At 45.9% G+C, this 25,510-nt stretch overlaps 1 protein-coding gene across 5 annotated transcripts in view; it reads right to left on the reverse strand.

Annotated features, from left to right (window-relative positions):
* Positions 1–291: 291 nt before the first annotated feature.
* Positions 292–25,510, reverse strand: part of LOC135914120 (ipis-1-like) — a 50,392-nt gene continuing 25,173 nt past the window's right edge. For 2 of the 5 annotated variants that reach the window (XM_065446877.1, XM_065446881.1), the window contains exons 3-8: positions 19,207–19,424; positions 16,168–16,366; positions 12,920–13,324; positions 8,182–8,349; positions 2,820–2,984; positions 292–923 (exon numbers count right to left, since the gene is read on the reverse strand). In XM_065446877.1, coding sequence (XP_065302949.1) covers positions 639–923; positions 2,820–2,984; positions 8,182–8,349; positions 12,920–13,324; positions 16,168–16,366; positions 19,207–19,424 — 1,440 coding nt within the window. In that variant the 3' untranslated portion in view covers positions 292–638. Of the gene's footprint in view, positions 924–2,819; positions 2,985–8,181; positions 8,350–12,919; positions 13,325–16,167; positions 16,367–19,206; positions 19,425–19,518; positions 19,718–22,075; positions 22,168–25,510 lie in introns of those variants that run through there. The other 3 variants (XM_065446897.1, XM_065446891.1, XM_065446885.1) reach the window with 3 other exon arrangements.

A 25,510-nucleotide genomic window follows, 5' to 3' on the forward strand; every position in this document is an offset into this window, starting at 1 on the left:
TTATCGTCACAGGGCTGATCTGGTATCCTTCCCTCTGTGCCCATTCTGTGCAGTAGATGAAACCACCGATCATTTTTTTCTTATTCTGCCACCGTTTCTCTGCTATAAGGGAAAACATTCAACTTCACGCAGCTTGGTTTAAATTTCTTTATTTTAGATATTCTTTCTCTAGGAGCCTCCTCTATAGGGAACTACCACAGGGATGTCTGTTCAGGCATAGAGAAATTTGTAGTTGTTTCAAGACATTTTTCTTAAGTTCTTCAAACATTATTTTTATCCTTTCCACATGACACGTTAACCAGTTTTTGTACCACCGAAATCTTCCTAACACCATCCAAATTCTTCCAGCTTTCCTGTACGCTTGAAGTCGAGAGGCATTGCGTATAAAGGGCCGCAAGTTTTTCAATTATAATATTTCCACCATCTTTGATTATATCGAGCGTGATTCCACCTCTACGGCCGTGTTTTCCCGGTACATGCCCTGCAAGGCCCTTCTAACTTCATCTCTAGCTATAGACGAAGCCTTTGTAACCTGTTCATCACTGCTTAACCACATCATCCCTTGCACGAGATGTACGAGCAAACGCCTTTAATTTCTACCTTCACATTGGAGCGAGTACCGCGCGTGCAGTTTCCATCTACCAATTGATGTGCTTGACCGAACCCAGCAGGAGCACCGCGTCCGGGTCTCTGCACGTCACCATGAACAAGAAAGGCCGGTCCACGGAGAAGCGGCGTGTCGCCTTCCTCTTCGACTCGGTCTTCTGAGGAGCGGCGCCTTTGGTGCAGACGCGGAAAGCGGCCGCGTGTATAGCAGCGCTTACGGCGGGAGGGCCCGGCTTACTCGGGTTCAGAGATTGCAGTTGGTCCGTGTGCCACGCTCCGAAGCCGAGCGAGGTAAGTGTCTGCTTCAAGTCGATGACCTGTGTTTCGACAGGACACAACTAGTTACTTGCGGTCGTATTCATAAAGCTCCTGGCCACTGTCCAGGCTGTATTTGGCCTAGAAACGTCCCTCGAGTCGGCACTTCTCCTTTATTTTGCCGGCGAGGTTCATTAACCCACTTAATTATCCACTGTGCCTAAAAAACATTAATCGGGGATTCCCAGCTATAATTTCCTGATCAGGCTTTAGGGAACGAAGTGAATTCCTGTAGATGAAGGAGGCCTGTCGATCGAAGGCTAGGCAAACGCATAGGCGTCCAATGAAGCCAGAAACGAGAAAGCTCGTTTTCTTCTTTCGTTATTCTTTCTCGACCCGAGGAGCCCTAGCATGGCGCAGAAATGCAGTCCAAGTGGAGCTGAAGGATGAGGAGGATGATGAAGGTATTAGAAGGCGACTTCATCGTCTCCTTGAAGGCGCTGGAGTGTAGGAATGTTTTCCGATAAACTTCTAATCACAGATGTCACCAAGGAACCTCAACAAAGTGCACTTGCTATAACAATCAATGCAGTGGCGCTACCCTACACTCAGCAGAGTCGAGACACGGTGATGAGTTTTGCAAGCCACTGTATTAGACAGTGAATGTCGCCACATGTGAAAAGGGAATCATAACTGGGAAGAGAACTCATATATACGCCTCAGACGTTAACGACGTCCTAGACTATGCCGAGTAGACAAGACAGGACAGCACAGACAGACAACTAGATATCTCCCTAGCTCTCTTCACTATTCCTCAAAAACGTTCATCAAAACAAACAAGCGATAGCGCGTGGCCAAGTAAACATTCATTAATTCATTCCGCAACTAATATATTATAATCCGCCACTTTCAATGTCATCTCGAAAGTACTGGGTTGCAGATGTACCTACTACAGTTTCCTGTGGCAAACTCTGATGACATTTAAGAAGCTTTCGTTAATACATTCGAGTAACGGTTTTGAATTTAAACGTGTCTGTCAGTGTATAAGTTAGCTTAGCTATGGCATTTGAATGACCAGAAACACTGGAGTGATATTCACGAGAATCATTGATTAAATCAGCGAAATACTTGCGGCAGCACTTTTAAAGCAGTAAGTAAATGGAGCGCCTTATTGTGAAAGCCACAGCATGTATTTCCCTGGAAAAACAAGGCCAACCTTTCTAGAACCATCTTATGAGAAACTGAAGATAACATATGCTATAGAGCCAGATGACTCTCAAATAAAAATTTCAGACAAGAACGAATTGCCGCATATTTCATATCATAACAAGAGGCAGGCAACTACCTTCTTTTCTGGTTTCTTAACCTCAATTTAAATGTCCTCCTGACTTGACAGTCTGCTACACCCTTACCTTCACTCCTTGGTTTTTCTTTTGGCATTACGTCACGTCACCCACGTCACCCTCGCTCACGTCAAACATGTCACCCTCGCTCGTCCCCTACCATAACTTTCAAACATTATACACACATGTAACACACTGCGCAAGGTGCCTAAAGTAAAAGATTCCACGTTATTTCATAAACACAATCAGCTAATTGGCGTTATCTTAGGGCAATAAAAATTGCAACTTGTCACGTGACATCGTTTTCACTTCCACAGCTTCATAAAAAGCTTAGGTGAAGTTCTGAGGTGTGACAAACGACTTTTTTTAATCAGTGTGACAAGTATCATCGTGTCGCCTGCATCGTGAAGCCATGCTAATTCTAATTCAGATTATAACGAAACGTGTGGAGTATGGAAACAAAACTTTTTCCATTCCCAAAACGGGAACAGGATCCGTGGTGCGCATGCTTCAAACACGGCCTGTGTGGAGCACGAGTGTATGTTCGACTAGCAGGCCGGCCGTGGCAAATATGGGATGGCTATAGCTGCAGCTCTCAGTTATCATGATCCTGACCTGCTTGGTTCGGAACAGTGGCAGAGTGAGCTCGACGTTGTCCACTTCACGGAGCTGGCGCAATATTTCGCTGGCATTCGCCACGTTGAGTGCACGTTCCAGCTTATCCAGGCCGTCCATATCCGCGGGAATAAAGAGGACCAAGGCAACCTTGGGATCTTTGTCCTGCGTAACGTTCGGGCAGCCTGTATGTTCTTTCTTTCTTTCTTCTTTCTTTCTTTCTTTATTAGAACAAAACATACAATCAAATATTTTGTCAGCCTGGAAAAACAATGATGCTTTTGAGCGGGACTGGGCAATGCTCTGGCCCGAATGACACAGTCCTGTGCTCTAAGAACAGAGGAAACAATAGGAAGAGAGAGAAAAAAAATCAAAAGTGCTATAGCAAAATTAAATTCTTTATATGTGCCACAAGCAGTAACCTGTAGTCCGCGAAAGCATCGATGCTTTTGTGTGGACCACTGTGTATTTGCCTTCAACAAGGCATAATACAAGTAGACAATTTTCCTCCTTCCTCCCTTCCATTCCCTCTCCATTTTCCTCCAGCGCTCGGCTAATTTCTAGTATTTGTTCCTGCACGAGCAACAGTTTAAGCAAAGACACATTACAGCAGCAACATATATGTACAGCACAGCCCTCTATTTCATCATATACAGTTGTAAATATTTTGAAAGGGTAGCAGTTACCAATCACTATTAGAAATAAAACATAACACAGTACACATACAAAGAAACATAATACTCTTGTCTGACTTGAATTGTTGGCGAAAGATTATCGAAAAAGTCATGTCACATGGTTTTTTTTCTGTTATTCGCAGCCACTTGTCAGAACCGTGCAACGTACAAAATCTTTTATTTTCCTGAATGACGATACTTTGGGAACTTGTATTTTATTAAAGTAGAACGGTGCATAAAATGATCTCGTTCTCTTACCATAGTTCGTGAATGCTTTAGGCCGAACGAATGTCTCAGTCTTGCGCAGATAATGAGTTTTTACGTTATTTGTTTTAAAGGATGCATCAAAATAATGCGTCGTAAATACCACCGAGAGAAAAAGTTGTTTAACATCAAATATACGATGTTCTACCATCAGCTCACTGTGGTTGATGGAGTTGCTGTTCGTTCCGTATGCTATGCTATACGTTATTTTTTGTATTATTCTATTTAACACGTTTAGCCTATATGGTGAAGCAAGTCCGGAGATCGTAATGTCATACCGTAATGTGGTTTCACCTAGAGCCTTATATGTGAGTTTTCTTAACGTAACGTCACATACTGATCTGATCAGTATCTGATCAGAATCTTTTAGCTACGTGTTGCATGTGATGGACAAATGAGAAATATTAATCGAAAATAACACAAAGTACTTTCTTTTTGTGGCATACTGCATACTTTCGCAAGAGCACCCAATGCAGCATTCACTACGCAAGTAAAGATGTTCAGTTAGCTGCATGTTTTTGTACGGGCTGTGAAAGCAGATTAACTGGGTTTTTTTTTGTTGACAAATATGTAGTTGTTCTCAAATCATGCCATTATTCTGCGTATATCGTCCTGTAACAAAATAATGCATTCATTAAAATTTTCATGGGGTAATATTGAAGGAGTATCATCCGCAAATTGGTATAAATTTGCGCACAGTGCTAGACGGGCTAAATCGTTCACATACAGGTTAAGAAGCAGCGAGTCTAGTACGGATCATTGCTTTCTGTGTCTTAATTCGTTGTCTATGTATTGAATTCGAACGACCTGATATAAATTTTCGAAGTAGCCTTTAATAAAATTTACGAAAGGCCCGCGGAATTCTATTTGAGCTAAATTTCCAAGAAGTATTTCGTGATCCAACGTGTCGAACGCTTTTCTAGATCTAAAGAAAGCCCAATTACTATATTATTTTTATCTAGTTCACTGTTAACTACGTCCGCAAAATCTTCTAGTAGCGTGATTATGCTTATTTTGCAACGAAACCCATACTGTGAGTTAGACAACCGATGAAACTTTTCGCAAAAGGAAGCCATTTTCTTGTGCATAAGCTTTTCTAGAACACACTGCAATGCGGGCAAGATTGCTATAGGTCTATAGTTTTCGCTCTATTACCTTTTACCGTTTTTGCAAATTGGTCTAATTAAAGCTATTTTCATTGCGTTGGGAATCTTACCCGTTCTAAATACTTCTGAGTAAATATATAGCAGCACACTCTTCAAACAAGCAAAGTTGAAGACTATCTCACGAAATCGAATCCCATCATATCCTGGCATTCTAGTGATGGAAAATGACCTCATTACATCCCAAACATTGAGGTCAGTTACCTCACTCAAATATGCATAGTTGACGTTTGATTTGATTGTTATGTCATATACAGCGCTAGGGGAATTTTTCTGAAATTCCTAACAGTATTTGCAAGCAGTTATTAAATTCCTTTGCTATTTCATCCATTTGTCTTCTGGGGAAATTATTGCTTACGCTTTCATCTATGTTACGTTTTGTCTGCCTGTTAGCGAATTTATTATGTTCCACGATTTTCTCAAATCGAATTTACACTCATTTAGCTTGTTACTATAGCATTTATTAATGCAGTATTTATTACTATATAGTATTGATGTCACTGCCAAGTGTCGTCTCGAATAGCTTCCGTGCCCTCATATTGTTGTACGTTATGACCACCGAGTTGTTTGACGGACATACAAGGGCATGGTAAAAACGAAAAAAAAAAGGTCTTGAAGGAGCATCGCATGACAGTCTTGAAAATTATTGACAAAAAATAAAGGTCAATCATAGGAAAAGCACCGAAGCACCTGATGGCAAGCGATCGTGTAAGTGACCTGTGTGACTGCTGCCGTTCACGCTGAGTTCGTCCTCCACTTCTCTGCCTGGCAACACTCAGAGGTTACAACGAGCGGGCGCAAGCGTGCGGATGTTCCGAATCGAGTGTTGTCGTTGAGACGGCGAACTAAGTGTTCTTTTTTAGCTGCACCAAATTTTTACGAATCACCTGTGCCAGGTAGCGCAGTTTTAACCCTTGAAATAAAATACACAGTGAGCTGGATATTACTCGCATAAGCATTGAAGTGCGTAATGGGCTAATTAACAAAACTTCACTAGTTAGGCTTTTTACTAACTTACATCATGTATTGTAATTTATTAATTGTGGATAGTAAGTTTGCAAAGAATATTGACTAAGAACAAATTCTGGGGAAGGCATCGGTATTGAGCTATGCACCGTCAAACGTGCGGGTAAAATGCGCTGTTCTTCCACTCATTGAAGAAAACGCTGTTTTATGGATTACAGCGCAAAAGTAACTGCAACGCCAATGCATTTCGTCGCACACTTTGAATATTAGTGTCTTGAAACTGGTGTAATCCTTAGAATTTGTTCCAAATGGATACGTTTAATTTGCGAACTCACCGACTACAATTCGTAGATTACAATATGTGTCTTAATGTAATAAATAAGTTAAGTAGTGCAATTGTGCTTCTTATTTAAATAAGCACTTCGATGTCTCGTAAAAGTAATGCCCGCCTCACTGAGTAGTTTAATTCAAGGAATAAAAGTGTGCTATCTACCACATGCTATTTTTTTTTAATTTGAAGCAGCTGAAAGTAACCACTCGTATTCTGAGTTATTCAGGCTGGGAACTAAAGGCATTAAATGCTGCGAGCAGAAATCAAGAGATGTAAGATGGAGAAAGCGGTGGTGGCCAAAGGTACTTAAACTTGCCACGAGCCAAGCCATATTCTACATGTTCCTCAAAGGATTCAACGGATTATGCGCGCATTTAGCCAATTAAATCAAGGTGAGAACAGCGTCAGAAGGGGTTGCTTTTTGAAGGCTGCAGTGATCGCACGGCATAATTCTCCCTTCCAACCTCTTTCAAAGCATGAAACGCTTTTATCTCCCGTTGTAGACAACCTTCAAGTAAGCTTGAACCAAAAGCCAGAGCAGTTATCCGGGCAAGTTACGAGAACAAAATGTGATCCGGGCAACCAGTCAAAACATTAAAACATGTGGTCTCTGGCTCCCAACCCTTTGTGCAGGACTACATTACATACGCTAGTTACTAGCCAAACAAGTTACAAAACATATTGCTTCCGAGTTCTTCCTAATGCTTGTTCACAATATCACTCAAGCTGTAACTTCTAGTACGCTGAAGTCTTATTTATCATTTCCAATAGCGGCGTCCAAAAGGCAGATAGAGGGCACCTCCTTGTCATCTTTTGGCGCTGATCACTGAACGCCAGCGGACCGCGACTTCAGCGGCGCGGGTATTGCGTCGCCTCGAGAGATGGCGCCAGGCTGATTGGCGCCTCCTTCAGGCGATTCTACTCACCACGGTGGCTTAGCGGTTATGGTGTTGAGCTGCTAAGTAGGAGGTCACGGTATCAAATCCCGGCCGCGGCGGCAGCATTTTGATGGAGGCGGAATGCTAAACCACCCATGTCCCGTGCATTGCGGGCGCGTTAAATATTCCCTAGCGGTCAAAATTAATCCGGAGTCCCCAACTACGGCCTGTCTCATAATCAAATCGTGGTTTTGGCACATAAAAATTCATTTCATACTTATAGCTGGGCATTGCGCTCCGTATCCCTGGCGTCTTTCGCTGCCTGTCTGGCGGCCTTCGCCAGGTTTTCTTCCTTTAGGTGAACAGCGTTCATATGGAGCAGTGCACAATATGGTGTGGTGCGGTATGGTGTGGTGGTTTGTGCAGTTGCGAATATGCACTAGACCTATTTAACATTGTAGCTAGTAACATCTTCAACCAATCTGCATTGCCGGTTGCCATTTCATTCTTACATCTACTCTCGACTAAGGGAGAGCTATAATATTTTTTCTTTCATTCGCGCATGAGTCTACGGAAATCGTAACGATCCTGAAACATTGCCAAGTCTTGTTTTAGGATTAGAGAGGCTGCGACAAAGGTGAACAAACTGAGACATTTGTGACGGCACATGTTAACTTCAGGGCGTGGCTCTTTTTGCTGCTGGGTTTTGATCTGTTCTGTCTGACAGGTGAAATGTTCGATATCGCTAATGCTGCTCGACCGGCTACTTTTGCAAACTACTGCAACAACCAGAATAAGATTTCACATTACCACTGCCCTTATGGCAGAAACATTTTCTTGTAGCAGTGAGTTAATCATGTTGACATCTTTGTACCCGGGCAAAGTATAGTCAAGTGGACACTTGAGATGCCAGAAGCACATGGTCGCCTAAGACAGGCACGAGTGCTGCTTTTGTGGTTAACGCGTTCAACAAAATGTTCACCAGCCACTCTCTGGCGGCACATAATTTAGCTGCATTGCGGAGAGTAATACTAGCTACAGCCCTTTTCAGACTCATCGCATCGATAACATCCCTTCAAGCCCCACCTTCGTGTGCAAACTGAAGGTGCCTTTTGGACCTGCGTAGGGTACTTCAATCACCATGGCGCCGAAGTTCTTGCTGGCATCGAACACTCTAAATCGCCCAGTCATCTTCATCGCGCCCACCGTGATTGGGGCACGGGGACTTTCGTAGAAGAACCCTTGCTCCACGGCCTGAGCATGTAATATAAGGCAGAGAGAAACACGAAGACATTACAATAAGAACGACACAACTCATCAGATGCAGTGTTTAGTTTTTTCCTACAAATCCCATTGGGCATCCTGATCTCTATAGTGATCCGCTAATGAAACCTTTACTAAACCTCAAGAAAACTTGTACAGCCTTAGAACCCACCGTGTGCTACACCATATGCTTAGGGTTTTGGTTTTTTTTTTGTTGCTTTCTACATGACAATCTTAACAGACCGTTGAAATTCGACTGTAAGAAGTTCTCGAGCGAGACAGTATATCAGCTGTAAGAATTTTTCTAACAAGACTGTGTGTTAAATAAAGATTCAAGAAGGAACGAGCCACACGTAAAAGAGCAAAACAGCCTCCGTGGCGCTCTTTCAATGGATCCATGCTCGATAATGGCCGTGACCCACCTTGGTGGCTTACCGGCTATGCTGTCGCGCTGCTAAACACGAGGTATGGGAATCAAATCCCGGCCGCGGCGCTCGCATTTCGATAGGGGCGAAATGCGAAAACGCCTGTGTCCGGTGATTTGGTGGCACGTTAAAGATGCCATGGTAGTCAAAGTCATACCGGAGTCCGCCACTACGGCATGCCTCATAATCAAATCATTGTTTTGGCGCTTAATACAGAATTCATTCATTGAAATGGTTTCAGTTGTGGATACCACTTAATCAGGTGCGTGTATGCCACGTATAACGTAAGCTTATCTTGTGTTTATTGTTTCAGTTTAGTTTATTGCAGAACGGTACAGAAATGCAGCATTAAATCATCTTCTGATGCCATCATACCGACAAGGACAAAACTACCTGGAACATTCAAATGCATCTGCCGTCTACGTCATGCGAAGAATTCATGATTTGTAGAAAACGGTTGTATGAATAATGCAAATGTTGTGTAGCGAACGATTATGTATAGATTATATGCTATACGATAACTGCTTTACGATTGTATGCTTATATAACTGATAACTGATAAGATTTCAAGCGCTTAAACCCTGTGGCCCATGCCCAGTGGCCCCAGGGGCACATTGCCAGTGGTGCACACCCACTGGGCCCAGTGCGCATGCCCAGTTGTCCCAGTGGCACGTAATTTCAAACTGCACTATCACAAGCAACTGCCCACGAGAACGCCCAGATTGGCTGTACAATCACCGGGTTTGGCCCACCAAAGCAGTGAATACCTCGCCCACACACCCGATACACAGCGGCGACACTGTATGAAGAATGTGTCTCATTAAAAGTGCGGCCTCAAAAAGGAGGTAACATTGCCACGTGATGGCGGGCACGGCTTACTAATCAAGAGTTACTGCGCTGTCCGCAACTGCAGCCACTCGCACATTTCATAAATTTATCATAGCTTGACAAGATGTAGCCCTATGCCAGTTTTGCACTTGCTGGCGGCTAATCAGCGCCACCCATGCCTGCTGCAGGCACAGCGCGCCGTGAATGTGCACCAAGTTTTTGGATGGCTAGGCTATAACGGCGATGGCAAACTACAGCGCTACGCTAGATATTTCTCTTGCTGACAAACTCCACAAAGTATTATCAACGGAAGTTAGAAAGTTCAGGGAGTCCAAAGCATGCGCGTTTGGTGTCGCGTCACACAAGCACTGTGGACAGTACTAAATCATCAATCAAATCTTTAGGACGATTCCAGTCGTGAAGCTTGATTCTGCAATTGTTCTGCAAGACCCGCGGATGCTTTAACGCAAGCCTGTTCAGAAAAAAGAAAATTGGTTTGAGGCAGTTGTATGCCGCGTTCAATGTGTATGTATCCACCTCATACAGTTTTGTGCAGTGTTGAATGGCACTTTGTCTTCAAGCGGCACGTGTTGCTGGCCTTACGGTTCATTTGAAAATTTGACACAGTGTAACTACGGAGAGCAATTAAGTGCGGAGTGATAACAACCACAATTTATAGCGCATTCCGGACGCTGATCCCCGCGCCAGCGTTTCGTGGACGACACACCATGAAAATCTCAACCACTGCCCAACCCTAATCCCCATGTAAGGGAGTCCATCACAAACGCGTTTCTAGCTCATCTTTGGTGCAATCTGCATTATGTGAGATGCATTATGTAAGACAGCTTGTTGACGTTTGCGCGTGGAAAGCATCGTGGGACAATTCACAACACGCCGTCGAAAGACCAAAAGTAGTCGGTTAGGTCGCATGCGTAGTCTACCCCTATGACAGACGTGATTATTGATGAGCAGCATTCTAAATCAAGAGCATTCGAGGACGGTTTAACTTATGTATGATGCAACATCCACCATGGTACCTTGACATAACCTTCGAAGCTATTCGACCACTCGGCATTTCTCTGCTTCCCATTACGTGGCTGAAGTAATCTAGTACGATCTTGCACGATATGAGCGTTCATAGGTAGTATTAGCGGCGGCCAATATGTTGCTCGCAAATATTTTCCAGCGAGGCACCGACGCCATACCTTAAAGTAGAGGCAAAGAACGCAGAGGTTCATACTATGACTTATAGAGAAAACTCTGGCGCTATTGTATAGAGGAGCTGCAAGCGGGGTGGTTGAGCAAGCATAGGAATGATGGGTAGTACACTGATTTGCCCAAATTTCGTCCTTCTGGCTTCAAGCGGCTTCGTGACTTTGAAAACCCGTCATTTTGAACAAAGTGTTATGTATCGCATAATTAAGTAAAGATATTTACAGTTTTCCGTCGAAAGGGTTTGAACGCAGGACCTCTAGCATTTTGCCACGGAAGCATGCATCCACCAGCGTAGGACGCCCTTATATATTTCTCGCGGGCAAGCCAGCTGGTGCAGAGGCTTGGGGCGTTTCGATTTGGAGACCTCGAGAGGCTGAACCGCTGCAATTAGTAGCGATTGTGCATGTTCGCAGAGTATAGAGTGCTGTAAAATTTAGGACAACGAAGGCAGATAAAGCATACTAAAGAAAACCATAAGAACGTATGAATCCACAAGCACGAAGAAAAGACAAACCCATATACTGCCCATCATTCCCATGGTCGCTGAACGAGTGCAACGCCAGATTTAATTATTGTAGGAGACTCTATGAGAAAGAAGCTGCACAAAGCGACAGTAATGCGAAAGCATTATTAGGATCGACCTGCCTCTAAGATCGGCTTCCGTAAAAAAAATTACGGATAAATGTGAGAGAAATGCATTAGTATTACGTCGCAGCTCTTTTACTTACCAAATCCGCAATTTAAACAGCGTTCACCATATTGCAAACTGTTGTTAATGAGTTCACTCGACACATCTCTTGCCTATTCGAGGAGCGAAGTGCAACTGACAGTGGCCCTGAGCAGATTCATCATTAGCAGCACTATATATATCACACGCATAAACATGAAAGTTCTTATCAGCTCTGCCATCAGCTTTCTACTTATACCACGTCACTGGCTACACACTTTACACACGTATACTTTTTTCCACCTTGACATTCCTGTTGCTAACGCATTAAAATAACGTCGCAGTTTCGCACGAAAGGCAACGGATCGATTGAGATGCAAAATTAGTGGGCAGCTGGCTTTACGAAGTAAAGATAGTAGTTTTATCGGCCGTGTACACTTCTAAACATAGGCATACTAACTAAATTAACAACCATGGTGTCCCGCGCGCACAAAGAAACATGAACACATTTCACTCGATGACCGTGATAACTCGTTGTCAAAACGCTGGAGATTAGGAAGCGTGGCAGCAGCAGCGAGCGAATTAACATTCGTGCTGCGTCTCGCATCAACGCGAATTAAGGCGCGAGAAGCGCCGCGGACTCTGTCCTCGTCGCATATGGCTTTCGAGATACAGCGGCCCGGGCGGACGGGCGCGGCCACCAGGGCCGCCCAGAGTAGAACGCCCCCCCCCCCCCCTCCCTATCCTCCACCAGGATTCTTGCGTGCAGCGGAAGGCAGCGCGCTTCCTCGCCAATTTCATCTCTTGCGTGCGCGAGATTGAGCCGCATTTGCCAGCTCACCTTCACACGCTTTCACTCGGACATACAACACACGGCGTGCGGTGACGATATTATCGCCCTTGGACTTTATACGGAACCTCGCGGCCATGCCGACGGCAACGGTTCGGCTGGCTAAATTAGTCTAGGTATGATGCGAAAGTGTCAAATGGCCCATTGAGCGAAAAAAGCCGGCGTCTACCCTCTGTAGCAGTGAAACGACACCCAAGCTCGCATTGCCGTTTACTGAGACGCCGCGTCGCGAGTGGCGCCTTGACAGAGTTCCCACTGGCTTCGTCACAAGCTGCTCCTCGACGGAGCAGAGTGGGAGAAAGGTACACCAGGGAATACCTGCTGCCGCGATAGCGCGCCAGGTGCTGCGTGAGGGGAGAGGACATCGCCAGACGCCACGTCACTCTCGCTCTCGCTCTCGGCACGAGTGCTCCTCGACAGAGCAGAGCGGGCAAAAGGGAACACCTAGGTGCATGAATCGTTGTCGCGAGGGAGGAGGTCTTCGGGATCGGCCCAGCTCACTCGGCGACAAACCAAACAACTACGCCAAACTTCCGCAAAGTGGATAAATAAAGCTTCGCTTAAAGCTCTGGTTACCTTGGCGCGTAACGGGTATTTCCAGGTGCCTTCGAAGTCGATCACACTGAGCAGCAACAGGTGCGTCGACTCTGTCACCGTGCCCCTGGGCAGGATTTCATCGGGCGCGAAAGACGGTGCGTAGCATCGAGCGTGGTGGTCCGCGTCGGCTCGGCTGGACTCCGGCTCGCGCTCGAAGTCCCACGGCATGCGAGACGCGCGCACGGCCGTGGGACTGAACGCCGACGCCGTGGCGTCGTCGTCTTCGTTACCTACCCGGTGGTAGTCGTAGTGCACGACGGTCTGGTAGGCCATGTCAAACGAGTGCACACCGTCGTTGCGACAGCGCGGCACGACGCGGTCGCGACGCACGAAGTACGCCGACAGACTCGCGTCCAGCGACGTAAGGTGCAACAGTCGTGTCACCTGCGGAGGAAGACGGGATAATGGAATTAAGAGTTTAAGTGTGACTAAGGACAGATTGGTGAAGCCGACGAGCATGAACACGTTTAGTCACCGAGACGAAAAAGACCATGGACAGGAAAGGGCAGACTGTCCTGACTAAACGCCTACTTGCGCGATTACTCGTCAATTAGCTGCATTTTTCAAAGAGCAGGTGACGAACTATTGCATACAGTGGTGGGCAGTATCGAAGATGCATGTATCTTAATACTATCTCAGATACTCTTTGGGTATATTGTATCTGTATCATGATACCTCTAGCAGAAAGTGTATCGGTATCTGTATTTCCTATGCAAGGAAGAATGTATCGTGCATCTTAAGATACAAGATACTGATATCGCAACATCACCGTGCGAAACTATAAACGTTGGATGAACTCCGCTTCTCAAGCTGATACTGCTGGCACTAAGTAACCGAAATTTCCAAAGGCACTGAATTTTCTGTCTGACCTTGACAGGTAAGTTAACAATACTTCATGCTTAGATGTCATAGCTATTAGTGGTACCGCCTGTATCGTGTTTCCACGTAACCACTGTCAGTGTGTGATACGGAAGCACCTTTTTATTTTACTTAGACAGATTTATCTTTTTTGTAGCTCAACCTTAAATTTCCTACTGTTACAAATGACCAGGTAATCGGACCTCTAAGTGGCAGTGCGAATAGCGGTGGTGTCCTACGACGGTTTGCGCCGCTACAAGCGTATGAAACGTTTTTGGGCTGCACAAGTTTTCTCGTAGAAGAAAAATTGCAAAAGGATTGCACGTCAATGAATATGTCGCTAACGAACGCTTCACACCAGCAAGTAATTAGCATATCAAAGCTCATTGCAACTTTACGTGCTCTCTGTATACGTGATGCGTCAAAATAAATGTCGCTACCAGCGTGTTTGTTGCTGCATACCTGTCCGTTGAGCCGGTATTGTGTGAACGGTAATACGTTGACGGACAAGGCAAAATACTAAAGTGGTATTTGCGCCATCATGCAGAGGCTTGTTATCAACGTTCGTGTATTTAGAGGGCGAGCCGCTAGCTGGTCGAAAAGCAGAGCAGCGGCTCCAATCAATTACGAAAGCGACAAGCAATAACTGCTGACCGCAGCGTATAAATAGTTTTTATGTTAAGTAGCTAAAGCAATCCCAATAAATTGTTTCGCAATGAAAAGGTTATGCTTTGAGCAAGACAGGCAACATTTTTAGATACTAACAAACATTTCACTCAAATGAAACAAGGGGCCCTATAACGTAAAACTATTCCAATATGTTTCTATTCCAATCTCCTGACGTCAAATTTGCGTAACCATCAACGCAAGCACCGGGCGGTCACCCGCAGGGTTGTCTGAACAGACCAATCAAACGCCCTCCTCGTTCATAGGAAGTCACTTTTGTTTGCTTGAAAAACGAATAACATTGCCCACACTGATCGGCTTGTCGTATCTAATTGGCTGAGAAGGGGCGAGGAGAACGCTCAAGTGGAGAGGGATTCGATGGGGCCGAGCCACTGCACTGAAAGTCGATTACCGGATGAAGCGGGTGGTGCCGGCGTCTACGATTGGTCGGCTTTCCCTTACTTAGCTTGCGGTGGCTGGTCGAAAATCGCAGCGGCATGCAACGGAAGCTCAAGAATGACGCTAAAACGGACCCTCAGCAAAGAAGAGTTGGCAAAATGAGGGGGTAAACGTGCCGAAAGTGCTCGAAAACGTTACACGGCCACGCAAGAAGTTTTATTATACGCAAATACACCCATGCTCCCCGGCAGGTGCGAGTAGCCAGCGTCTGAGCGATAGGCGGCAACCATCTTCTATTCCTTTTGGAACGGGGCAGCATGCGGCTATTCCGAAGAAAATTCAGTTTTGTTCGGCATATTAATGCATCTTTATCGCGTACACGTCACTTTGACGCGGTGAGTTCTTGCGGGTTTGTGACGTCGCGTGACAAGCAGGGCAAGTGGGTGCAGCCCGAAAACTTTTTACCAATAGCCGAGGGCTAATGGCGGAAAGGGGTCGAATCAGAAATAACTGTTTTTCTTTTTTCTGTCAAATCATGCATAATCAGTGTGTACACATAATATCACATGGGAAGGTATCGCGGTCTTCGTGACGTCGCATGAAAGACAGGTGAAGTGGGGGTGGTCGAAAAAATTTTTTGACCAATCGTGGAGGGCTGATAGCAGAATTGGAATAGAAAAGTTTGGAATAGTTTTACGTTATAGCGCCCATCGTTGGTCGTAGTTAAATTTCCTAGCAAACATTTTCGTGCTTACGCGTTTCCTGCTACATTACATATGTAGATCTATAGTAAGAAATTTGCGAATGTATCGAAGTATCTCAAGGTACAAGTGGGAAGTATCATAACGGATACAATAATTGCGCTAGTGTCTTGTATCTGTATTTAAAGTACTTGTTGTCCGAGTATCTTGTTTCGTATCATGATACAATTGCAAAGTATCTTTGCCCAGCCCTGATTGTATATAACTCGTAGCAAGGGTTTGGTGACGGATATCTGGGAGGTGGTGATGGCGTTAGAATGTCTGCGAAATGCATGCAAATTTCTCCCTGCCCGGTGTCAATTTCGCAGTTACAGCGTGAAATTTTAACATGTTCAATTAACCATTGTGAATTAGTTAACTGGACGATCTCGAATGTCTTCCGCTAGCTGATTCCAAGTTGTGCTTGTAAATTTCCTCCAAAGTAATGCCGGGCACTACTTTTCAAATGGATCAACAAGTTCGAGATTCGCCATCTGTTCAGCGTATACGAGCTGCTTTCGTAACGGAGCGCGTGCACTTTTTCCGAGATCACGTCGTCAACACCTGTTTGGCCGTGGCGGCGTTTGCGCTGGGATCGGCAAGCAGACCTGCCACCGTGCTGGCCACGGCGTACGGCGAAAGGATCACGTTGCTTTCCTCCACCGTGTCTTCGCGCCGAAGGTGAAGCAGGATCTCCAAGCCCAGCTGGAGGATGCCGGCGCTGATGACGGCCTCAACCTGTGGGCTGACAGTTTGCTCGGATCTGCGCACCCCACAATTGTGCCCCGGGCGGTAAAAAAAAAAAGATATTTCTAGGTAAGGTATTCACAGAATTTGTGCGCGGACGCGTAAGTGGCAAGAAAACACTGTCGCAGGTGCCTATGCACCCATAGCGCGCATGAAGCCCAAGGCGAAAGCTCTCGTATAAGGAGAATCACTCCCAAGAAAACGGACAGGCAAACGCCGCAATAAGGTCACCCATGGTGCATACACGCTCCAGGCGAGAGTATAGCCAACCCGTGCATAGAGGAGGCGATGGCCAACCAAGCTCCAACCACTCCGCAGCTCGACGAGCTCGACCAGCACAAACGTACTAGACAAGTGCATAGGTGCTAATCTGTAGACTTAAATATAATAAGAATCCCCAGGACGTGACGGAGGAGAGGGTTGGCAAGCATTTTTTCATAACGTTGCCTTGAGTGCACACCATTTCTGGCATACATATGCACTTTATTAACGAGCTTTAAACATCGCACAGAAGCAAATTTGGCACAGAAGAGATTGACAAACAACGCATTGTTTTTAGATCACATCATTTTTTTCACTGACTTTGCTGTCGCTGATTTTGCCTGCTTTACCGCTACTACGAAAAAAGGCAGCGCAAGTATCGTCATCATATATATGTATGTATTTTGCATGCATAGATGCATACCTTTCTTTTTGCAATGTTGCGCCGCCGCGTATCTTAACAGCTTCAAAACAATTAAAGAAAATAATTTAACATTTGTAAAACACGGCCTAACATTCGCCAAATCTTACAATGAGTTCCACATTCGTAAAACTTACAGATCCGTGAGAGTCGGCAGGAATGCAAGCGTGGCTGACAGTGTATACCAGCAAGACGAAGAATCGGGCGCCTGGAGATATCTACAGCAAATGCAACGCTTGTGGACTGAGTTACGGTGACCACGCATTAGACAGACATTGGCGTCCACAGAGAAGTGCAGCAGCAGCAACAACAACATCATTAAAGATCGCGGTGAACATCAGTTAACATTGGTTTGCGGAGACTGCGGAAGCTACCGAGGGAACTCTCTTGCAAAGCTTGCTATGCCAGCGAGACGCCAATCTTTGCGCTGCGCAGGTGAAATCAGGAGATGCTCTCTTGAGCCAAAGCGCACATAGCCATCTTCGTAGTGAAACGAGTAGAGCACAGCTGCCTTATCGCGAGCTATGGAGTTGCGCTGCTAAGCACGAGGCCGCGGGATCAAATCCTGGCCTAGGCGGGCGCATTTTGATGGGGGCGAAATGCAACAACACCCTCAAGGAAGCATGGCGCAAAAGAACGGAGACGAGACAGAAAACACGAACGAGCGCGGTGGGGTTAAACATGGGAAATCTTAAATGCGGAAAAGAGCCCAAGGAAGTAGTGGTGTGATTTAGAATTACTGAATTTGGGGCGTGTCGTATTCCACACGTAGTTTTCTATCTATCTGAAGTGTTTTCTATCTCGTCCCTGTTCTTTTGCGCAATGCTTTCTTGAGTATGAAACACCAACACTTTCGACATTCAGTGCTGCAAGAAACACCCGTTTACTTGGATTTAGGTGCACGTTAAAGAAACCCAGGCAGTCGAAATTATTCCGGAGTACGGCATGCCTAATTAGATCGTGGATTTGGCACGCAATATTCTATAACGAATTAATTTTTTTTCTTTACCATGAAGAGAATTGGCACAGATGAGCGAGTGGAATAGAGCAAAAAGAAAAAAAATTGCGTGCGATTGCACGTTAATTCACTTGCTTGACCCTAAACCAAGAAGCAACGTGGCAAACGTATCACATGCAAACGCTGTTAACCAGACAGCGACAAGTTACCATAGATACGATACAGAACGTGGCAACACAAAAATTAACTGAAATACCTAACTCGACTAGAAATTCTTTAAACATAGCAAAGTGCGATAAAACCATTCAATCCGTGCAAATTTTGAGCACACTGTAAAGAAATAGCAAAATGTTTCTTGTGTTAGCTTAAGCTAATCATGCTGCCACGTTCAACTCATCTGATAGCGCGAATACTCAAGCCTCAGTCGTGGCATAACCATAACAAAACTTTTATGATTATTAAAATTATTATTGCTCTTTGTTTTTTTTTTATTAGAGAAACACCAGCGTATACTTTCTCGCATGAAAATGGCAGCGCTAATGCCACTGCAAATTTCCCGTTTTTATGGCAGGCCGGGCGTCTATCCACAAAAGTGCGGGAAACGAGTGACATTTTTTTTTTATGCGAAGCATATTACGAGGGCTCAACCCAGCTCCTCAGGCGCGGCGGTGACCATGAAATCACGTGACACCGTGACGTCACGACAGAGGAGAAGTGGCTTTGGCTCAACTCTTGCAAGACGGGCTGGGTGGGAATCGAACCAGGGTCTCCGGAGTGTGGGACGGAGACGCTACCACTGAGCCACGAGTACAACGCTTCAAAGCGGTACAAAAGCGCCTCTAGTGAATGCGGTGTTGCCTTAGAAACGCGCTGTTTCTAAGGCGTGCGTCTCTTGCTCAGGCGCACATTTCGTTGCCGCGCCGAACGCTGCTTTGCTCGACGCTCACCGCGTCCAATGCGGGGCGCGTAGTCGCTGCCCTGTAGCCCATTGTCTTACACCCCTTGGCGGGTCGACGGGAACGCTGTCGCGTTCCACTCTTGAAGGCGAAGAAGTAATGCATGAGTTGTTTCTTCGTCTAGCCGAACCAAATATAGCCAAGCAACAGCAGTTCACCAGGCTAAACAGTGGTTCAACAACTAAAATAAAGGCTAGTATGCTTCGCATCCTGGGCTTAACCTTACCTAAGCCACAGCCATTTTTTTTTTTTGCACGCACATTTCTTCCTCAGAGGATTCTGTCGCCAGAGATATCCTGCGCGGCGAGTTCCGAGCCGGGGCTTGTTCGAGGGCCTCCAGAATGACCGAGGCCGCATCCAAGTCGGGCGATCGCCGGTGTGGGCGGTGTGGGGCCCGCGGAGCATTTGCTCTCGTCGCGACGCTGCTCTGCCCGAGACCCATTGGATTCCGTGCGTGCGGCGAACGCTTCGTCAGAGCCTGCGTGTCGACATGCAAGCAAGCACCGAAATTTTAGGCTTGACGGCAACGCGCGAGACGTCAAACTATTTAGCAAGCTGCTTCCATCATATACCTGTAACTCTTGCTCGACCGTTGGTTTTCCGTTAACGCTATTACATACTAATTCTATATAACTTGCCTTTATGAGTCGAAACGCGGCAATCAGTGCAACGAGCGGGCCGTAATGACCAAGATGATCTGGACTATTGCTTGCTTGCTTGCTTCCTTTTGTCGTGGCGCGTACCCACTACGGTGGATTGGCCAAGAAGCCAGCGGCAATAACGGAAACGGTTATAGGTAAAACGTGTCTCCCGTATTATCTGGCACACGCTGATTGTGACGCTGATGATGACGACGAAGCTACTCGGTTTAGCCCACTTAACGCGGTATACGCGCTGTAAGTGCAGATCCTCGTCATCGTCAGCTACGATACGCCGACAAAAGAGGATGGGCCAACAAGAATCAGACTGCGAGAGGGAAAGTTAGGCAAATAATTACTCTACGAAGAGAAAAAAGTAAAATAAGAAAGAAAAACAATGTCAGTGGTGATTTAGCGGTAAAATGCGAGGAAAATGCCTTAGCATTACGTAGTATCTCTTTGAGGCCCCGGATCCACGATTTAAGCCGCGTTTGCCGCATTAGAGTGTTATCCCTGCAGCTGACTCGAGACATGTCCTGTCTCTCTCTCTCTCTACACACACACACACACACACACACACACACACACACATATATATATATATATATATATATATATATATATATATATCAGAAAAATCGAGCCCTCAGTTTACCTCCTTCTCTCACTTCTATCACTTTCTCACTCTCGTGAGACTTCGCGTGACTAGCGTTCCTGCACGTGCGAAGACGGTGGTGCGCTCAATATTGCGCTGCAAGAAGGCTGTTGCTCGTAGACGCTGATGTGTCTGGCAAAAGTGAAATAGCACGGCTGGACTGAATGCGTGCGTGAGTGTGTCCATTTGAGTGTCTCTGAGTGCGATGCGTGTGCCTGCGTACGTGAAGAAACCAACGAACGAATAAGCGAGGCACTGTGCAGTTGCGGCCGAATGTTGAGTCCGTGGAACAGTGAATCTGCAAAATGGCAGCTGGTGAGTGTATCCATATAGCTTTGTCACAAGTGGGCAAGTAGGGGAATTTTCTTGTTATGCACATGGACAATTGGGCTTGGGATGGATTCACCTTGCTTCGTACTACCGGTGTATCATATAATGTTCGTGAGGTATCGGGCTGGCGTCCAGAGAGCCCACGATGCTGGGGCCAGGCTCGGCCTGCTCGTCCTAATGTGGGAGCGGCCCACTGCACGATAATCGCGTATCTCAGGACTGTCAATAAAGTTTTCCTATATATCCATCCATCCATCGGGCTGGTGAGTGCAATGTTTGACTGGTTTACTTGCCCCCATATAAATTTAAATCGACCTGAATATTGGAGAAGTGTTAGCTCTTCTTTTTTTTCTGTCCTGTGTCCCAAGAGAAAGAAACGTGAAAATGCATTATTTCCTAGAATTGCCCGCTTTTCTTTTTCTTTTTTTTTTTAGCCTTTTCGGATTTGCATCGAGTAGCGTCGCGTGAGGAGCATAGGCAATGTTCAAAGATCTGCAGCCTATCCACAGACCGCGCAAACTTGCAAAACTGTTTCCGCGCAAATGTCTCCTGGCTAAATAGTCATGGGTTATATGCAGGGCGCACGCGAAAAAAATTACGTAGCTTTTGTTTTCAAGCCTGCCGACTACCGAGGCCTGCCCAGCTCAAAACTGACTCTTTTCGTGTTCCAGAGCTTCAACTGAACTATGACACACACTGTTAAACACAGCTGCGCGTCAATTCCGGTGGTCTTTTTTTTTATTCGTTTCATCTTCGAGCGTCTTTTTTTTTTTTAATCCGTTTTGATTTCGAGACATTTCGCGTTACAAGCGCCGTGCACATCGCCCGGAAACAACGACGTGTCCAGTGCGCTATTCACGTGAGTTCTCGCGAATGTGAAAAAAGTGATCCCTTGAGCTTGTGTTATGCTATGGGGTGGAGGATATTCTGTAAGAGTTCACATAGTCGACAGTTCATTGGGCAAACGCCGATTGGCTGGAGCTGTACGAGTGAACAGCAGACAGGTGCTTCCAGCGTGTGCTTTGCTGGTAAGCACAGAGCTGTGAAATAAGCGTTTTGGACTATACGTAAACGTCGTTTCGAGTGTATAAAACGTAAATCTGCATGATGGGAAGAAACGAAAGGCAGAAGAGATTTAGACACCGAATATTCACTCGTTGCAGGCGGCGGCCGCTATTAAATACTGGTGCAGGCGCATCTAGTGGGGAGACAACTGAGCAGCGATTTTATAACAGGCGACCAAATACTGCCTATACACCACTTGCCAAAGGGCGTGCTCTCTGACTCCTATGCAGACAAAGCTAACACAACGAAAAACATCTAGATTGGCGTAAAGCTGTAATGGAAGCAAGCAATGGCGACTAATCGACTTGATGATGATATAACCCCTCAGGGGGATGGAATTGGCCAAGAGTCGGCCAGACTTGTTCTTGTTCCCTAGTGAAATGGCGCAACCCACTCTAGGGCATCGGCCGCGCTTGCAGGCGTCTCACTTGTGGCGCTTACCTATGCGGGAGATTGACCAAGAAGCCGGTGGTCAAAGGTTAATGAATCGGGTGGCGAAGACAGTGTCTTCGTCTTCGTCTTTCTTGTCAATGATATTCGCTTAACACATGGCATATGCCCATGAACGGTATGCGCCACGTGAAATGATTAACACGAGTGTTGTTATTTCCAAAACAAAGATACGCAGAGGATATTTGATGCACATACCGTAAGAAGAAATCTTAACAGAGACGCCACGCGTAGCTTTCCTGGTTTGTCGAGAGAACTTAAGATCGCTATATCTTTTTTTCTTTTTTTTGGTAAGGTGCATGTGCCGCTCTTCAAGGAACCTATTTGCCGCCAACTTGGGTCATGGGTTGTGTACCACTGGCTGTATGCCGCTATTCAATGACAATTGACAAGAACCTCACTGAAGTGTCCTGCGGAACATAATTGCCGAAAAGTTTTCTTGAAGATTTCTTTGGTGCTGGGGCGCATTGAACCCGCATCATATATATCCAGACGTTTGAGTATACAGGGTGTTTTTTTAGCTCCATCAATTTTTTTTAATATTGCCTATGGCAGATAGAACAATTCTAACCCTTGATCTAAATTCCTCGATGAAGCTGCCATTACTTCTACGAGAAATCCAAACGTTCAAGTGACTAATTAACGCAATTACGCTAATTAACTTTCTAATAGTTACTTTACGCCACATATTTCAATTTACGAATTATAGCCGCTGAGCTCACACGGCGTGTCCATTTATAACGAATTCTCTGAACACCACCAGTTCCAAGATATTAATTTTGAAAGTGTCCAAGGAAATGCATTGACGTTGCAGTTACTTTATTAAAAAACCGCTGTTTTATGCATGAAAGCACGAAAGTAATTAGAACACCAATGCATTTCGACGGACACTTTGAAAATTATTATCTTGGAACTGGTACTGCCTTGAGAGTTCGTTGCAAGTTGCTACGCCGCGCCAACTCAGCGGATAATTCGTGCTCTAAAATATTATCTGATGCGAAGCAATCAGTTAAAAAGTCAATTATCGCAATTACGTTAATTATTCATCTGAATATTTTGATTTCTCGTAGAAGTAATGGCCGCCTCATCGATTAATTTAGATCGAGGGTTACAATTGTGATAAGCGCCACAGGCTATCTTTAAAAAAACCTGGTGCAGCTAAATAAAAAGACAACACCCTGTAGTGAAGAATATTACGGTGCTTGGAGAAGCAGAGTGCGTCGCTCATGCAAGAAGATGACGGTTGAGAAGCTCGAGGCTTTTGCGCTGTTCCCTGCCTTTGTCGGTTCGCTGACTACGATAGCGTCTGTTTTATAAAAGGAGTAGCTTTCCAAACGCCCCCATTATAACCCTGCATATTCAGACACGCGCCACACACGGATTTTGGTGGCGGCGTCGCTGGTTTACGCAGATTGTCCAGAAGTGCCTGATCATAGATGACCAGATGCACGCATGGTGGAGACTTATATTCTGGCACGTGCCTATAAGTTTGGTAGCGGCGCATACGCCACTACCAAGGCCAGAGTATATCTCTGGCCATGAGGCACTACCTCATGGCCAGAGTATATATCTACCAGGACATTCTGTCAGGGAACGTTTCTTTCCTTTCCCCAATAATCGGGTGTCTGCTGCGAGGCTCCCTCTATACCTGCTACTCAGCTATAGCCGGAAAGATGGCATCTCGATCGCCTGCTTTTGACGGCGCCTTGGACACCTGCAGCACTTATCGGCTTCGGCTAGAAGCGTATTTTTGAAGGCAACGATATTACGAAATCTGTCAAACGCCGTGCTGCTTTCGTCGTTGGGCGGCAGTGTCGTCCGGGTTCTGCAAGGGTGCCGATGAGAGTCCCCGCTAACACCCTGACGTAACTCCCTAAAATTTCTGGAATAGCACAACCCTTGTACAAACGAAATAGCAGCAAGCTATTGTTTCTTCATGCGCAGACAGGAAGACCAAGAAAGCATCGCTACATCGCTGACCTCAGTCAACTTTCCAAAAATTGTAACTTGGGGGCGACGCTGGACCGTATTTTGCGCACCCTCACTGTTTGCGGGATCCGGGACGAAGAAATACGCTGTCGCTTACTGGCCCGTAAGAAGCTGACCCTGGAAGAAGCCGAAGAATTCGCCCTTGTTTCTGACAAAGCGAATGAAGACGCTCGTGGCATGCGCGGGTCTTTGCTCGGACAGAGGGTGGTGGCGTCAACGTGGTAAACTAACAGCATCAAGGGGGGCTTTGGAGGAAGAGCTACGACGCGCCAAGCCTAAAGTCTTCTGTGCAACAGATGCAATGGGGCTTACAGAACTGCATCGTGGGGAAATCACAATGTGGTTTGCCACCAATGTTGCCAGGGCTTGCACTTGAGGCCGTTCCCGCAAGGCGAGAACGTTCGCAGTCGAGGCAACGGAATGCGGAAGTGTAGAAGGAAATGCCGTATGCCCTCGTCGCGGTAGCTCTGGCAACACGGATACAGTGCAGCCAATCTAGCACGTTTTCATGTGGTAGAATCGGAAGCTGCGAATTATTGTCGATGCAGGATAACCGGTTAGTGTAATTCCTGAGAGACTGTACAGGAAGCATCGCAAGTTGTGCCCTGCCTTACAGAACATACCACTACGACTCTCACATTTCCTAGCGCCACTGCCGGCCTTTGGCAAGCTGGATATGAAGGTGCACTTAGGAGCAGCGACGGTGAGCAGTTCGCTGGTGATGGTGGGGTCTCAAGGGCCTCACCTTTGCGGATGAAATACCATAGAGGCATTTCGCAAACAGGCATGTGCGTTTTGGAGAGAGGAACGTCTTCAGCCGTAAATGTTGTTCCCGTCGGCACCCGGCCAGGTGCACTCCTTGCGAAGTTCTTTTGGTGGACTAGGATGCCTATGAGTACAGTGTGTTTCAATTTCTTTTCTTGTTCTTTTTCTTGTTCCCTAGTGAAATGGCGCAACCCACACTGGGGGATCGGCCATGAATCGGGCGGTGAAAAAACTGTTATCAATATCTTTAATAAATTAAGGTGAAATGAAATAAGTGTCTTGCAAATGGAATATAAACTGTCTACTGTAACAGATATGAATAATCAGTTATCTAAGCATTACATACAAAAGAGTTATGTGAGCATAATAAGTATTAGTCCTTCCAGTCCCCCTGAGTAACGGCCGATGGCTCAGCCCACGATGAGGCGCACGACTTGTTCTAGTAATCATTTATTACAAAGCTGTCCCTCTGCGCGAAGTGTACAAACCATGTTTGACGGATGACACTTTCTAGGTGACAGACGCGATTGACGTAGCTAATTAGGAGGCATAACATTCCTGATTCAATAGCGACTGCGACTGAGGCAGTTAGACGCGCCAGTAAGCAGATGGACGTGCCCCGTACGCAAGTGGCTCGTAGTTTTCACGTGAAAGAGGCGAACCGACAAAGAG

Source organism: Dermacentor albipictus, chromosome 1 (genome assembly GCF_038994185.2).
Source record: "Dermacentor albipictus isolate Rhodes 1998 colony chromosome 1, USDA_Dalb.pri_finalv2, whole genome shotgun sequence".
Lineage (NCBI taxonomy): Eukaryota > Metazoa > Arthropoda > Arachnida > Ixodida > Ixodidae > Dermacentor > Dermacentor albipictus.